We start from the raw sequence: 16,556 nt of genomic DNA on the forward strand, positions 1-16,556 counted from the left end.
AGAGAATTGATTGCGGTCTGCGTGCCGGTGGTAGCCGAGGTGTCTCGGGGAGCCGGGGAGGCCCCTAACGTGCTGTGCGTGGCGAGGCTGCGGATCAGGAGAGGCGTGCAGTCACCTTGCAGACGAGGGCGCGCTCCTGCAGTGTCGGGGTGCCGTCCGCTCCCCGGGCCGGTCGCCCTGATTCCGAGAAGCGCGGCTCCGCTGGTGGGCGGGCGAGCAGGTCCCGTTCCGAAAGGCTGCGGGAGGAGAAAAAAAAATAAATGTCATCCGTGAAATTGTTTTGTATTCAGCAGCAATTTCTTTTACAAGTGAGGCGTGTTTAATTTATCAAGGAAGGGCCTTTGCCTCCCCGTGTCAGGGGAACAGCCTGCCTGCAGGAGTTGACTCAGAACTGATGTTCCCTTGTCTTGACAGTCTTCTGTTTTATTACAGTGTACACAGAGAATGACAGCTGTGTTTCAGAAGGATCCTTTCTGCGTGTTGTATTGGGTTAATATTTCTATTCACTTCCCCGTGTCCCAGAATACAAAGCGTGTTGAGTACAGGATGCCTTTTAGAATCAAAGCAAACAATCAAGCTGCTTGACAATCAGTTCTGATTGCCTTTCTGTGCGTACTGCCTGTGAGTATTAATCTAAGCAAGACGTTGTTGCAATGTGCATTTTGTCAGTAACCTAATGACCCTCTGAGTGCGGTTAATTTGGAATGACTTTTGTTTTGGGTGGAAACATCCTTTGTTTATGGATGATCTGGGCATCAGAAGGACATGGCAAAGAGCTTATGTTACCAGTTACTAAGACACAAATTTTCTGCAGAATCTTTTGCGATCGCTTTACTGGTTCTTGCTGGGTCTTAGCATCCTTTATTAGTTTCTTGCCAAAGGATTAGAGGATGTAGGTTAATGGTGTAAAATTTTACTTACAAAATTATAAGCGTTGCTAAAACTAACACTATGATAATAATTAACAGCATTTCCCTGTATTTCTGGAGCAACATACAGTAAGTGATTACCGTTCAAGCAAAGTATTGCTTAGATTGCCCTAGACTATTACATGCTATCTGACATCTCCCAGATGACAGTAATGACATTTCAAGGGAGACAATCGTACTGAATGTTAGCTGGTGCCAGACAAAGGCTTTTAGTCTGTATCCCTCATTCTGTGGAAGATGGAGCTCATCTCAGTGTCTGTATCAGAAAGGCAAGAAGAGGTAACAGTGGGGCGTTGCTAATGTACTGGAGATGAAAACGGCTCTGGTAGACCAGTGCGGTAATCTTCCAGTGGTCCTTGAAGAGCTCGCAGCCCACATCTGTATTCTTCTCTTTTTTCAGACTCTCAGTTCCTGCTGCATTTTCCTAGGAAATCAGCCTCTTATTCTTCACTTAATGTCCCATAAGGCGCAATGCATGTATTGTTTACCTCTGCATCTTTTCAGTCTGTTGTACTCCATTATATTTCGGCATCTGTTTAAAATCCTGAATACTGGACTGAGTCAACAACCACATACCACGCAGAAGACTCATAACTGACAAGTGTCTTCTGACAAAGCTCTGCTCAGGTCATTTTATATCAATGAAAAATGCATAGAATTGCATTGAACTCAAGGAGACTGTGCTTTGCCTAAGTAAGGGGATGTGCTGTTTGCTGTTGTGCATGCTTGTCTCAAATCGGTTTCAGTCTTTTGCAATGCCCTGGACAGGGGTGCCTTACAATGCTGGTTCCTCAGCAGGCACAGCTAAGAATAGCCCTTGTGTAGCCACAGGCTGTGATTTAATTCAGCCTCCTGTCATGACAAGGAGGGCTGGATGTCTGCTTTTGAAGAAGGGCATTTATTTCGGAACAGTTCAGACAGTAATTGTGGATATAATGGCTTTAAAACTCATCCGATCTCAGGTTTAAGAAGAAAGCACTTCTATTTTCTCCACTTATTTCAACACAACACAATGCGCATGTTCAGCACGAGCCTGCCGATGTTAGTGCTAAGCATGTGCCTGTTTATACTAGGAAAGTTACTTTTTACATGGTGTATCTTTCCTTTTTTCATTACTTGATTAATTTTTATTTATTTATTTCCTGCTGTGCCTTTACCCATAGACAGCTTTCAATCTAGTATTTTTTATTGAATGTGTTAAATGATGAGCTAAGCTGATGGTTGCATTAATGAGACACTGATGTGAGCAGTCTTCCTGGTTGCTCGTGAGGTGTTATCTAACAGATCAGGCACACAGACTCTGCAGAATTGATCAGGCCACTGGTCTTGCTTGCAGTTTGTGGCAGGATTGTGAGATTCATGAGTGAAAGTATCACTCTTGCAGTAAATGAACATTTGAAAAAACATATATCAGAGAAAATCAGTTTTAATAAATGTGTGAAAGATTTGGAAGATTGGTACAGTTTATCTGTCATCATTGATATGACTGCTGACTTTTCAAAGACCTTTGATGTGTGTAAGGCACATAGGAACTGCCCATCTAGCCTGTTTGGTAGTGAGTAGCTGATTAAGCTGCAGGTCTCACCCAGCGGTTTCTTGAAAGAAGCTTAGGGTATCAGCTTTAACAGCATGCCTGCGCAGTTTGTTCCACACCCCTACCACCCTTTGTGTGAAGCAGTGGAGGTCGTCATCCAGGAGTTGTTTGAATGAAGCCGGGGTATGGGCTTCAACATCATGGCTGGGCACTCTCCTTCCACATAGTGATTCTAGCTGGATACAGAGATATATTTTTTGTTTGGGACAAGCGACGACTTGACAGGGTGAAAATGGAGAATTCGATTTTCATTAGACGTTAAAATAAAATAGAAAACCGTGCATCATATGCAATAGTTCAATAAGTTAACATATGGTTAGAAAACATATGATTAAATAACCTTGTGGCTTTTGTCATACAGTATGTCAAGAAGAGGTCTGGGGCTTTCCTGCTGGCACACGGCATTTCTTTGCTGCTGAATTCTTGTTAGGGCAGGGGAGCACTGTTCGTTGGGAGTCATGAACTGTTTTAATACCCTACAGTTGAACACTAGTGCTCTCTGCATCAACCCCTCTGTTTTAGAATGGCTGTTTCCTTTCCAAGTACTGGAGCTCTCATTACTAGGAGATATTTTAATTAGTAATATCTCAACCACAGACTTTTCTTTTATTTGCTGCTGGGAAGCTTGTATTCAGTAAATATTTGATGTGAGGAAAAAAAAAAACTTACTGGTGCACAGACACACCAAACTACTAATGGCCGTCTGTGAAAGGTAAACTTCTATTAAATCCCGGGTTGGGTAACACAGTAGTTACACTGCAGAAACGCCCAGTAATTAGGCCTTTAGCTGTAGGCTTCTCAGTGCTGAGCCTTAGAAGAATTGTACTGATAATACAGATTGCTTTTTAAATGACTGTAGTGCATTTATAGCACCATGTGGATTTATCTATCCCCAGCCTTCAATGGTTATGGCAATTTAAGTGATGGACAATGCGCACGCTCTAGATACTGTGGGTGAGCGAAGGCATTGAAATACTGCTTTCCCCCTCACGCCGAACTCCAAACTTCAGGGTCTTCTTACTCTGTGCTGGAGTTCCTGTTGTTCCTGTGCTGGGGATAGACACGCAGAATGTAAACAGCATGTAACCCTGGCGCAAGTGACTGAATCAAACAATCGCTCATGTGGAATTAAGGCAATCAAAGCGAAGAGGCGGAGCTGCGGGGAGATAACCGCGCAAGCAGGTTTGTTCAGGGTGCGCTCGTCCTGGTCGCCGGGGGGCAGCCCCCTGGTTTGTTGATGGAGGTATTTTTGTGTTCTCTTAAGGTGCCTGGAGGCAAACAGTCAGACGCAGCCTTCCGTGGAATTTGTCAGCACTGAATACAGCTTATGGGAGAGTGTTGCATGAGTAATGAGTAGTAAACAGGGTAGTGTCTTGTGAGTGATTCTCTCTGCACCTTTTGGCCACTGCTTCCCTGTCTAGAGTCTCGGCACATTCAGGATGAAGACAATGAAGTTGTTTAACTTCAGGCCGAAGAACATATAATCATGCAGTCTGCACGGGGACGCCTGAAGAAATCAAGCAGGCACTGTTGATAGTTACACCCTTTCAGACCAGCAGCTCTGCTGTGAAGTAGGTGCTGTGTACTTATTGTTTGGGCTTGCCTTTTATATCAAGCACTTTATCTCCCGGGGGCAACGACTTGTTCCATTTCTCCACTGCAGAAGTCAGCATGGATTTACAAAATATGTTTAGGATAGTGGTTTAGGTTTTGATGGTCATGACATAAGGTGTGAAATTGCAATTGAGGTACTGTAGGACTTTTTTAAAGTAAAGCCTATTTCGATATAGATCACAGTGGACAGAAGGATGAGGTCCACACCAGTTACTGTAGGTCTGGATATCTCCTTATGCTGGAAGAACGTGAAAATAAACTAAAATAGACATCAGAGTGGTGTTTGTTTGGTATAATACTTCTTTGTAGCCCCGTTCTGAAAGCTTCTGTTGAGACATCTGCGAGCAGTTCTGATCTAAACTACTGTACAGCACTGTGCTGTCTTCCAGCACAATGCTTTTGATGCATTTGTAACAAAATAAAGGGAGCAGCTGAGGTTAGAAGGTTAATGATAGAGAGATGGGGCCGAGTCTGTCTGTCACTGCGAGTACTGAGCACTGCTGTCTTCCTCTGGCACAGTGAACCCTGGCCTTGTGGCCTCTTGTCCTGTCAGTGCTGTCACAGTAGCTTTAACTGCACCGAAACCGTCAGTGGTACAGGGAACAACTCAGATCAATTTATTTATCCAGAAGCACTTCATGGATAGTGGTCAACAGAATCTGATTGTCTCACAAAGGGTGGGGGAATATTCATAAAATATATCCTGCCATGCTAAATTAACAGCTTTATTACTGTTTGAGAAGACAAGACAATGGGAAATGACACTCATCCATTTTTCTTGTAACTGCTGCATAGACACTGTTTCACTCAAGTGCTTTTGACATGAAGTTATAATTGCAAAGCGTTTTTGCGAGAAAGCTGCGAAGCATTTTGCATAGAAGCTGAGCAAGAAGGAAGAAGTAATAGGTTTATTCCATGCTGAAAAAAAGAAGAAAGAAAACACAACGTTTCGGCCGTGGAGCCTTCTTCAGGTGTGAGAAGAAGGAAGAATATCTTTCAGGATCTCTCGTTTTTGTTGCTTCCCTGATACTGTCAGACTTCCTTCTCTTTCTCTAAAATGGTGCAGTGAGAATACTCCAGCCCGCGCGAGTCTGCCACATAATTGATGTGCAAGTGAAACAATAGTTAGTCTTGTGTGTCGGTAAAAGCTGGCGAGCTCGTCCAGCTGTGCAGCCTCTCTCGCCCTCCTGCTCATGCTGCCTGCAGGCTGTGTGGAGCAGGAATATAGATTAAAGCATTCGTATCGCAGGGGATAAGACTGGAATTCAAAAGAATAAAGGAAACGTTCCTTTCAAGCTTGTTTTTTTTAAATACATGGCAGAATTGCTGTTTAATTATTTTAATTGTTCTATCCTAATAAATAATACTCAAAGGAAAGGGAAATGTTAAGCTTTTTATAATAAGAAAATCTCCTCAATTATTGAGCTGGAATAGCTTGCCTTACCAAAGAGTAAACAGCAGAGTCAGGGACACACTGAGACCAGGACAGCAGAGAGGAAACACCAGGGACAAAGCCACTGGGGACCAAGATCTCACTGGGACCGGAGGCAGGCTCCTGGCTGACAATGAGTGATGCACTGAGCTCACCCAGTAAAACTGTTATATATTACTTTGAAGAAATATACATTTTCTTCTTTGAATGAAACAGCATCCAAAACCTGCAAATGCTTTGGTTACTGCAATGCAGGGTTTATTTTTAAAAAAATGGTTTATACAAGGAAACAAATATGATTTCATGTCTGCTCTTCCTGGATGTAATCTAATTTTTAAAAGTGCTACAATTCGTGAGACGGAGACCTTGCCAGGCACAGATTTCATGTTGTCTGATGTCGCAGTGGAGCGAGCAGAACCATTGAAATGATAATTGACTTCTACCTTCAGTCTGCAATTCCCTGACTCCTGCAGTACTGCTTTCTGACAGACAACAAAGGAGAATGCATATGCACCAATTATGTTTGTATGAAATCTCGACAGCTCCAGGTGCTGTCCTGCAGAGATGTTGAGCCGAAGTCCTGACTTCTTGGCCATTAAAGATTTCATGGCCTCTTGTAACAGTAGGGGAGTCCTGGCTAAATTACACTCGGGACTCGAACAGTCTGGTCTCCCGTAGAGTTGCCCCTTAATTCGGTTGCTGAAGATGTTTGTTTGATGCTGCGCGGTTTCTCACTCCTCCACCTGATCCGCTCCGTAGTTTCTCTGTCCGCCCCCGGCCTCCAGTGCAGAATGACTGCCTGCCCTCACCCAGGTGGGGCTGCACAGGGAGGCCAATCATGCGAGTCCCCTCCTGCTTGTAAAGCACTCTGGGATCCTTCGTGATGAAAAGCACAACAGAAATACGAGTAATTATTATCATCGCCTCATTAATTTTTAACACCAAACAAGTTGGTTTCCTGCCATTGAGCACATTGAGCAACACGAGTAGGGATGTTCAGTACTGGAAAAAGGTCACAGCAAATAAAATGCAGAACATCACAAAATTAATTCAGTGATAAGTTTATTCTCAATTAGATTTTAAGTACAGTATAAAGCACTGAGGACTTTAGATTTAGTGCCAAGGCCTGCATTAAATCGCACCGTTGATGCACCCGGCAATCTCAAGATGACGTAAACCTCTTACCTCGTGGAGCTGCTTGTTGGGGATTTTGCTTTTTTTGGGAGTCTGTGATTGACGAGGGGGCTGAAGCTGTGGTTTAGCCTGTCTGGGTTGTTAGTGGAAACGTTTGTGAAAAGATTCCCCAACGACAGGGAATCATGTAAACCGACTTCCGCCTTTTGCCTTGCGGTTCCAACTGCTTGACTAGTTTTTTTTTGTCCTAACGCTGTGTCCTTCAGTTCTTCTCATTCTCGATTTTCCAGTAAGAAAGTAGTGAGTTGTAGGCTGGTCCAAAGCCGAGCAGTGTGAGAGATGTTCTCTTCATTTTTAGCATTGGAAAAGTGTCGAAAGAGTGAAGACGATCAATACCACGCTGAAGGATGTGAGGAAGGTCTACATACACCAGCACGCTGGGTCGCGGTCTTTCATTTTCCCGGTTATGCTGTTCTCATAGAAGTAACCCTCAGCGCTGCTGCTTGCTGACTTGCAGGGATCTGCAGAGGGCAGGCGCCCCCGATTGAGCACGTGTGACAGAACAGTCAAAGTCAGCCAGGGCCAGGCCGCGTCGACAGCGGGCCAGGAAAAAAAACGTTTGATCTGCTGGCAGGTCTTCGGGTCCACAGCAAGATTTAGGGAAGCGTTTTGGTTTTCTTCGCGCTTGTTTTATTTGTAAGAATTGGAGGTCCATGCAGTTTTAATAACCATCCAGTCAGAGGGCAGTCTGTCGCAGGGCCCCCACCCTCGAAGGGGCAGTTAGGGCAGTTCAGAGTTTCCAGTTCACCTGGGTAACGCACGTTTAGACCCTGAACAAAAACCCAGCTGGGACATGGAGAGAACAGAGAGCCCCCCATGTGCAGAATCGGGCTCAGGACCGGAGAGCTGTGAGCCATCTGCACCAGGATAGGCTTTTTAGAATCATATTCTAATAACAAACTAGAGCCTGCTGGGGATTATCAAGAACTTCATCTATCTAAGCTCATGGTTAGATAGGGCACTGTGGTGACGTGCTTTACATGCGTGGTCATGACATCTGCGTGCTTTTCTGCTGTTTTTTTCAAGCACAGTTTCCTCCGGGGCTAAACCTGTCTTTTTGCTAGATATTGTCCACAAGTACAGTATGTGAAATGTTCTTGGAGTTTATGAAATTCTTCTCTCTGCTCTGTGAACTTTCAGGGACTCATGGGAATGTATGCTCTTTACAAGCTGCAACCTGTTAACAATGCATGTTAATCTCCCAAAAGCAGAGTTTGCTAAGTACCGGGGGGTGAAAAGTAAATTTTGCAGGCAGGCTCCAAGTCTCTCCTGGTTCTTTTTTACCTGAAGGCGAAGAATCAATTGATCGGTCATGAAATAGGCCTTGAAGAGCCCAGCTGAGGAGAGAGAAAGAGCTGTTCAGTCTGACTAGTCACCACTGAGGAGGGAGAAGCTAAGACAAATCATTAACATTTGGAATAATTTGGATTGGGTAAACTATGCCAATTTTCAGCAGTATTGAAAAATAAAGCATTACCATTAACAGTAAAACCGAAACTAATATAACCTTCAGTATTTTGGTTTCGTCCACCAGCAATGGAAGGATGTATTCCTTCCCTGTGAATTTAATCCATTCAGTTTGTACTGGGTGCTAGAACGTTTATACTCTGTTTATTCTCCTCCTTCAAACACACAAATCACACCCAGCAGAGTAAATAGTGAGAAAAAACTGGCAGTGAACCTGGTGTGACACCTCTTTTCTCTGGAACCAGTAATGATCATTGTAATAATAACCGTTCCTCACATTTCTGTGGTCCGGGAGTGGAACTTGGCTCGATCAATGGTGTTAACACCACTACTCTTATGAACAACCTGGAGATCTTAGGTTTAAAGTCTCCAAGAAGGACGGGGGGGAGAATGATGAGGGATTATTAAATCCCATTTTTGCTGGCTCATCAGAAATCTGCACAGTCAGGGTGAGCCCTTTACAGATAAGAGTTAGATTTCTTCATCAACACATGAGCATGTGTATGTACTGTACTGTATGTACTATTGTCACACACGCATAAGAGGACATTCAGCTCTTTTCTAACTAGGAATCATCCTCATTATTCATAACTGCCCTTGAGATAGTGGACTCAGCTTTTATGACATTTTCTGTCCGTTTTTTAGTCTTCGGTTCAAAAGGCGCGAAGAGCGTGATGGTTTTGGAAAGTAAAGTGTATTTGCACACACGAGAGTTTGATCGATCCTGTTGGTTGACAGGCCTCAGTATTGAGGGCAGGGTGAGACGTGTCAACTCATTGTGAGGACTCTTGCAAAGTTCACATGTTCGTATTCACTCTGATTATGCAGATTGTTCTGAGCTCGTCCTGCTTCCAGGAAACTGGATTTGGAAAACTTGGGAAAAAAAGACAGTGTATAACGATTGTTTTTGGCGCAGTAGCTTCAATAGTGTAGGTCAGCTCTGAAAGTACTCGATCACATTTCTGAATCGCTCATGACATTTTGGCTAGCGGGTCCGTCTCTGTGCAGCGAGCGTCCAAGCGCTGTGACTGGGGTGACAGGACAGAGGCCAGTCACCTCGCCCAGCTGCTGGACCCCTCTTAACACACGTTGTGGGGCTCTGTGTCCTCATTTAGAAAGAACAGCTTTAGCAGCCTTAAATATACGCCTTCTCAAACACTATTTCTGATCATAGAGTAATAATTAATGAAAACGAATATCAATTTTTAAATCTCAATTTTCCCCAGCATCAATAATTCACACTAAGAACTGCATGCTGTCTGGTGCCATCTTGCCTGGGATGGAGGAGATGCCACAGCTGCAGGAGGGAGGCTGGCTTTCTCCTGTCTGTCTTCCTCCTCAGCTTGTCAGTAAGCTGTGCAGCAGAGGATAAGCCAAAGGTCTCTGTGCAATGGTGACAAGTCTGCATTGTATCGCAACATTAAGCTTCTTTTCTTTTCTGTTGAACCTTTGAAGATAGCAGAGGAATATTGCAGTGCTACTCAGGAGGACAGGCTGCCCTGACCTGTCCATTAAATTAAAGGCAGTGAAGATGTTAGCACAGAGCCAGCAGTGCTTGTCAGTAAAGCAACTTCCTCTCAATTTGGAGTTACATTATCACATATTAAATCACAACTGAAGTGCAGCATGCTTTCTGATAGGATAAGAAGATCAGATCACTTTATTAGCCATATACAATTTCTTGCATTAGGAATCTGTCTTTTCGCGTACCCCAGCTTGCTCTCCATGAGACACACAAGCACACAGACGGGGAGAGAGAAGCTGATATTCATCTTGTCCTGTTTCCTGCTTGTGGTTTTATTGTCTATGCTCAGTCGGACTGTTTTACATCTATGGAACTTGTTGGTGGCAAGTACCCCCTGCTGAGCACCATGGGTGTTGAAGGTGTCACCAGAGCTCTGCACACATGCCGTCTCTGAGAGACGCAGGGAAGTGAACAGGAACTTAAACCAGCATGCGTATCAGGGAAAGTGTGAAAAGTCAAAATAGAAAAGAACGTAAATATGTCAAAATGTAAAAAATAACAATTACGAGAATTTGCTGCACCAGTATTCTTAAGGACATTTATTGAATTTGGGGTACAGGAGCAGTTTTTCACTGACTTGCTGTATTCTGCCTTCACACTGATTGAAAACAAATAAGAACCACAATGAAAATGTTATAAACCTACAAAGTTGTGTGCAACTGCTGATGTCGACTGAGCTGTTCAAATTAGACTTTTATTTATAAAACGCATAGAGAACTGCATTATGCTCTCTGTTTGTTCTAAACTTTGTGAAGATATCTATTTGTACAGTAAGTGCTATATAGTATAAGAGTGCAATTTTAAATCCAAAAGCTAGCATTTATCTGTTGATATGAAGTGTGCAATAATTTCTCTCTCCAGAAAACAAGCTGAAGCAATGCGCTTTGGTTACAGTAGCTGAATTAAAACACTGTATGTTTGGCCACATGCTGTATTTGGCATCTTCTGTCTTAGCAATGACTTTATTCAGGAAAACATTGTGAGTGAATGCTCACCATATCTCTGGAGTCTGCAGCAGCTTTCCATGCAGTACTGTGTAATAGCGGGTTGCTGTGACACAGAACCAGAACACAACTATTTGTTACAAGTTTCATTCTGCCCCAACCTGGAACTGATCCTGAACACTCTGGTGCAACTCCGGCTTCAGTGTCACTGCTCCGCCAGTCAGTTTAGGCAGTGAATTCCTTTATGTCGGAAGATTGGGAAGAAATCTATCTGTATCCACGTCCCGATGGGGTGACGTCAGCTCCTGTGACGGGCACAGCGCTCTGGAAAACCATGTTTCCCCTATAAAGATCCTGGGAAGTTGTGCTGCAGGCCACTTGGCGTCACGAAGTAAGCAGCTGGACGTTTGTGTTACTGTGTTTCAAGTAAGAAGGAAAAACACATCTAGCAAACAGCTAAACACGTGTCAAATGTCCACTGTAACGATGGGAATGAGATTTCACCGCAGAATTCAGGGCGGGTGGTACAGAGCAGATGCAGTATACGCTGGCAGACTACTGTAGATGGCCTTATCCATAGTCCTTCTGTCTGCACTGCAGCATATGAAATAGCTATTATTTTATAGGTACAAAAGGGTGGTGAGGCAATTCATTTTAAAGTCACTATCCGAACAGCAAATTAAAAATGAATGAACACCATTATAATAATGTGAAAAGACTGAATGAGGAATCTGGAATGGTACAGGGTTAGGATGAGATCACATTCTGTGAAGTGGCTTTTGGTATTTAAAGTTCGTTTGTTGAAAGAGCCTTACAGGATTCAGCAGTGCAAGTGGTAGTTGCAACTACAGTACGTAACCATAAAGCTTCATTTAAATGTAAAGAATTAATACTCAAGAATCAAGATAGTGATAATATTTATTATTAGGTTTGTATAGTGTGCACTTTAACAGCCTTTCTCAAAATATTAAGAGCAAGATCTTTTAAAGTGCCATATTTGAGAAAACTAATCTTAATATCTATGAGTTAATATTATTGCAAATGGGGGTTATGAAACTGTTGAAAATCAAGAATTGATCGATACAATACATTTGTATTGTAATGTTATGCACTGTCACACAGCTTTGTTAAATGCCTTGGGGCAACCTTGTTGTGAAATGTGCTACAGTATGTAAAAATACATTGAAATTGAATTGAAATTTAGTCGAACAGTGAAATAATTATTCATACAGTCACCCCCAACTTGTATGCGATTTCTAACCATATACCCCAGCGGCTGGTATAACTAGAGACACCTGGATTCTTTATTCTCTGGCACAGCTTAGTTGAGAGGAGTAATAATCCAGGCACACTTGGTTAAAACAAATATTTATTACAATGACAGTATGGGATTAAAAATTGTTTTACAAAACAAGTGACTACGCATATTCTTTTTGTTTTGTTTTGTTATTGTTTTAGGATTTCTTTAGGACAGGTGTGGTGGTGTTTGCTTTTCTTGAGAGTTTTAAAAACACGACCGCGGTAGTGAAATTCACCTCAGAACGACGAAGGAGGAAAGTGAAAATCCCTCCAGGCCCTCAGATCACCTGCCTGTAGTGCGGCAGTGAGCAGCGGGCAGATCTGTGTGCAGGCATTGACGGCCTGAACCGAAGAATCCAATTCTTTCTCCTCTGTCACACAGAGCACCAGCCCACCCTGTGGAGTGTAAATCTTACTTTGTCATTGGAAGGTTCTATCGGATATTTGTCGTTTGTATTCTTAATGTGATTTCCATTCTGCTCTTATTTTCAGAAACCCTTCTAGACGACTTTCTGCTGACCTACCTGGTCTTCATGTCGACGAGTGACCTGTGTCAGGCGCTGCTGGGACAATATCCTTCACAAGGACCGTGTAGCAGGAGCACGAAGGACTGTACAGCAGGGATAGAGGGGAATTGTTCCTAGTGCAGAAATTGTGGGAGGGGAAATGAATGTAGTACAATTAGGTTGTACTAATTGTGCCCTTAATGTGGAACAGGAACACGTTAGTTATTTTAAATGAATTTGCTTGGGGGGGGGGCGTTCAGTGACCCCGAGTGCTTACTCTTGTGGTTCGGGAGCTGACTGTGCTGTAATTCTGTGTGGCCTTCGGCTTCTGGAGGCAGAAGGCAGTGATGCTGCAGAAGGGAGGGGCTGGTCCCGGGTGTGTCTGCGTTAGAGAGGCAGGGGGTGGCTGCCAAGGCCGGAAGCCCCTTCTTCAACAGGGGGCGCTATAGGGCCTGCGGGCATCGCCCCTGTGGAGAGGAAGGAGCTTTCTGAGTGGGGAAACGATTTGATAAATATACAGCATGTGGAAATTACTGCCTGTAGCGAAGCTTCTCCTGCAAAGAGTAATTAGTCATTCTCTACTTACTGTACCTCGTTTCTTCACCGACGCAGTCTTCCTCGAGCTCTGTGGAGTCCCCTGGAGAGTCCAGATTCGAGCAGAAAATGAAAAGGATATTTACAATTCATATGTGCTGGAGCTGGCAGTTGCACTGAGTGTAAAACATTGTGTGTGTGTGTGTGTGTGTTCAGCTGTAAACATGAATGTTGGCCAAACGTATCTTAACTGCTTCAGTAACGGCTCCAGTCTTGCCCCATATCTACCACGTGCTGGTGTGATAAATAACACAGAAAGCATTAGTACCTTAGACCTTGTTTGAGATACTGGAAATATATGTATTTTTATATACTGGTAGAATACAGAACAGTGCATATACAGTAGTAAACATATTTAGCTGTTAACACACATAGCAGGGTTTACTGTAAATGTCTCTGTGTTGCATTTAAGGCAATATCATTGTCCATCTTTAGCACAGCATGATTTTAAGTGTATTCATTCCAGGGCGCTATCTCATCAGGTGTCAGCAGCTTCCTTACCTCATTGTGAAAATGATCAATAATATATAACATGTTAGCCAGCTCTGCTTAGGGTTCCTGAGAGGCGAGTGGTCCTCTTCTGGGTCCTGAGAGGCGGTTGGTCCTCTTTGTGGTAATGAGAGGCGATTGGTCCTCTTTGTGGTAATGAAAGGCGATTGGTCCTCTTCTGGGTCCTGAGAGGCGATTGGTCCTCTTTGTGGTAATGACAGGCGATTGGTCCTCTTTGTGGTAATGAGAGGCGATTGGTCCTCTTTGTGGTAATGAAAGGCGATTGGTCTGTTCTGGGGCCCTGACAGGTGACAGGCCTGCTTTGGCTGTGCGCTGCAGCAGAAATGAAGAGGCTGTGGCCCGTTTCTCCCCCTCTTCTGTTGCCTGTAGTCTGGCATCTGTCCCTGAATGTTTCTGCAGGTGCTGGATTAGTCTCCTCACTACCCCGTCGTCTTCGCAAATAAACTCCCGGACATCCTGCACAGAGTTTTCCTTAATTTGATCTCACCTATTGCTCAAAAAGGTACAGGAGCAAAGAGGAAAGCCAAGAAGCTCTGTTCAGGAAGCGAAAGGTGCTGCACCTGGTGTCGCAGTGGACTGCCCTGTACCGAGACGTCCTGAGAGAAGAGGAGCACGTCAAGCTCTTTATGAAGGTATTGGTCACATGCCAGGTTTTAAGGCACAGTAAATGAAACGCGCTTAAATTTTCTTCATCCTGGTTTTTGTAAGGCAAGGTGCTTTTTCTAGGAGTTCTCAGATCTGAAGCCACCAGACACAGTGTGCGCAGTGGTTTGGGTGGAGACGCAGTCGGGCAGTGTACTGTACCTCTTCACCCCTGCAGGCGAATTGTGATCACCTGTGCAGGGACAGCAGAGACAGCTCCCCGTGGTGCTCCGATGTGTGCTGCAAATCTAAAATGAGCTTTATTGATTTATTGATATCATACTTGGATATCTGCAACATCCTTTGCTTCCTCTCTTAATGGAAAAAGCAGTTGACTAGTTTCAAAGTGTGATTGAATAGTTCATCCCACAAGTCCAGTACGTAGTTTATAAAAGCAGGAAAAGCTGTTCCTGCTTTCTTGTAGATTAGTAACAATGAGAGACTGCTGGGATGACACTGTGATAGGTGATACAGACATGATGCAGTAGGTATACGAGGCTCATAGTCTCCATCTTGCAGCTTTGTATTCTGTAAAGAGATATCTTGGTGCACAACTCTGAAACATTTTGTGTCTCAGGCTTCCCTTTTAGCACAGAGATAAAACTTCAGTCTGACCTGTTGAAATTTCATCTAATCATAAATGCAGAAAGTATGAAAATCCGAAAGGTTCCTGACACATTTGCTTTAAAAAAAAATGTCAATATGACTGTTATGGATTTTTCATTCCAAAGCACAACAGGATTAACTTTAAAAGAACAAGCAGTCAGTTTAAACTTGAGTTACAAATTTCACCCTAAGGACAGTACCTCCCACAGCACCGTGTTCCCTGTCCCACTCAGAAGCTGTCTGGATACTTGAGAAAGCCTTTAAAGACTAGTACAGCCACCCTCTTGCATAATCTGAATCAGGCTAGAATTCAGGAAGTTACTGATTCCTCATCTAATGAATAAAGTACCAAATGCTGAATGAAATAACCAACTTTATTTATGCGCCACCCTGAACTTTGAACAATGATCACAGTGGAAAAAATGACATGATATCTCAATCTTGTAGTGGCTGTGTTCTCAGCAGTCTGAAAAACACAAGCATCTTCGTCACAGGCCTGTGTCTGAGACCACGTACAGTGTGTGATTGCTGGACACGGCAAAGTCCTAGCACTTACACATTTCGACACCCTTGCGAGGTAGATCATTATCATCATCATCATCATCATCATCATCATCATGATGTCTGTAATAAACACCTTCATCTTCCTGCAGACCTTGTATCGGTATGTGCTGGATGACCTTTACGAATACCCAACACTTGAAAAGGATTTGAAGGAATTTCAGAAGCTCCTGCGAATGCACCGCAGACAGTGAGTGGCCTCTCTTCTCCTCTCTCTTTTTATTTGCAATCTGGCGAGAAAAATGAAAGTTAAGTCTTTTATCCTGATGTTAAAATTGTTACTTTGCTTTCCTAAATCCTCTAATCTTTAGCAGCAGACTAAATGGGATAATAAACATTTGCTGTTTATTGTTGACCTTTTTCTGAAGATCTGTGTGGGCAAGCGTGAGCTGGGATTTTTATAAATGACACAAATCACATTTCATTCAAATCCTGCACAGGACCCCTTCAGATTTTCAACAGCTGAAAGTCTGTTCTTTTTCAATCCTGACTCATTCCTATATTCTCGTGCTGTCTCCCATTAACAATAAATGAATACATGTTTCCACGCATGCCTACAACACAGTCAGACGATGCAAGTAGTGCATCTTCCTCCGAGAAGTGGCGTGATTGTCAGTGGCCGTAGCAGGGGGGTGAAACAGGCGGTCTCGAAGGCTCGAAGGTCATTCAGCGGTTTTCCCCCTGTGAATGCGAGGAGCCCTGGGCGCCGATTGTAAAGGCCACGCTGTGAAAGAAACGCATTGTAGTCTACTCTCCTCCGCCGTGCCGCCAGGGCGGGTCTCGCAGACAGCGGGCTGCTGAGCTCCCAGCTGCTGCCTTGTCCGCTGTGCCGAGCGCAGACCGGAAAGGCAGGCGGTGTCGCGGCCAGCTCGGAGGGCCCTCGGACTCGCTGCCTACGGGCAAGGCCAGCTGTGCCGCGTTAAACAGGCCGAGCTGCTTGTCCTCCGGGCTGTCGGGAGGGGTGGGGTCTCGGCTCCGCGTGCGGGAGAGGGGACCAGCTCCTCGCCCGCCGGCCTGGCTGTCCGAGCTGTCTCGCGAGTCAGATCTGGACGCCTCTGCCTGCTGTGGTGGCCCTGAGGGGCTGGCCGGCCTGCGGAAGGCTATCAGGAGTGACCTCCCCGACCTTAGTTGACGTTTTT

At 44.2% G+C, this 16,556-nt stretch overlaps 1 protein-coding gene across 2 annotated transcripts in view; it reads left to right on the plus strand.

The window, feature by feature from the left end:
- Positions 1–16,556, plus strand: part of rapgef5a (Rap guanine nucleotide exchange factor (GEF) 5a) — a 73,420-nt gene that overhangs the window by 42,209 nt on the left and 14,655 nt on the right. For both annotated transcript variants that reach the window (XM_069194731.1, XM_069194732.1), the window contains 3 exons: positions 12,491–12,569; positions 14,096–14,240; positions 15,510–15,607. In XM_069194731.1, coding sequence (XP_069050832.1) covers positions 12,491–12,569; positions 14,096–14,240; positions 15,510–15,607 — 322 coding nt within the window. The remainder of the gene's footprint in view (positions 1–12,490; positions 12,570–14,095; positions 14,241–15,509; positions 15,608–16,556) is intronic.

This window comes from Lepisosteus oculatus, chromosome 10 (assembly GCF_040954835.1).
Source record: "Lepisosteus oculatus isolate fLepOcu1 chromosome 10, fLepOcu1.hap2, whole genome shotgun sequence".
In the NCBI taxonomy this organism is placed as follows: Eukaryota; Metazoa; Chordata; class Actinopteri; order Semionotiformes; family Lepisosteidae; genus Lepisosteus; species Lepisosteus oculatus.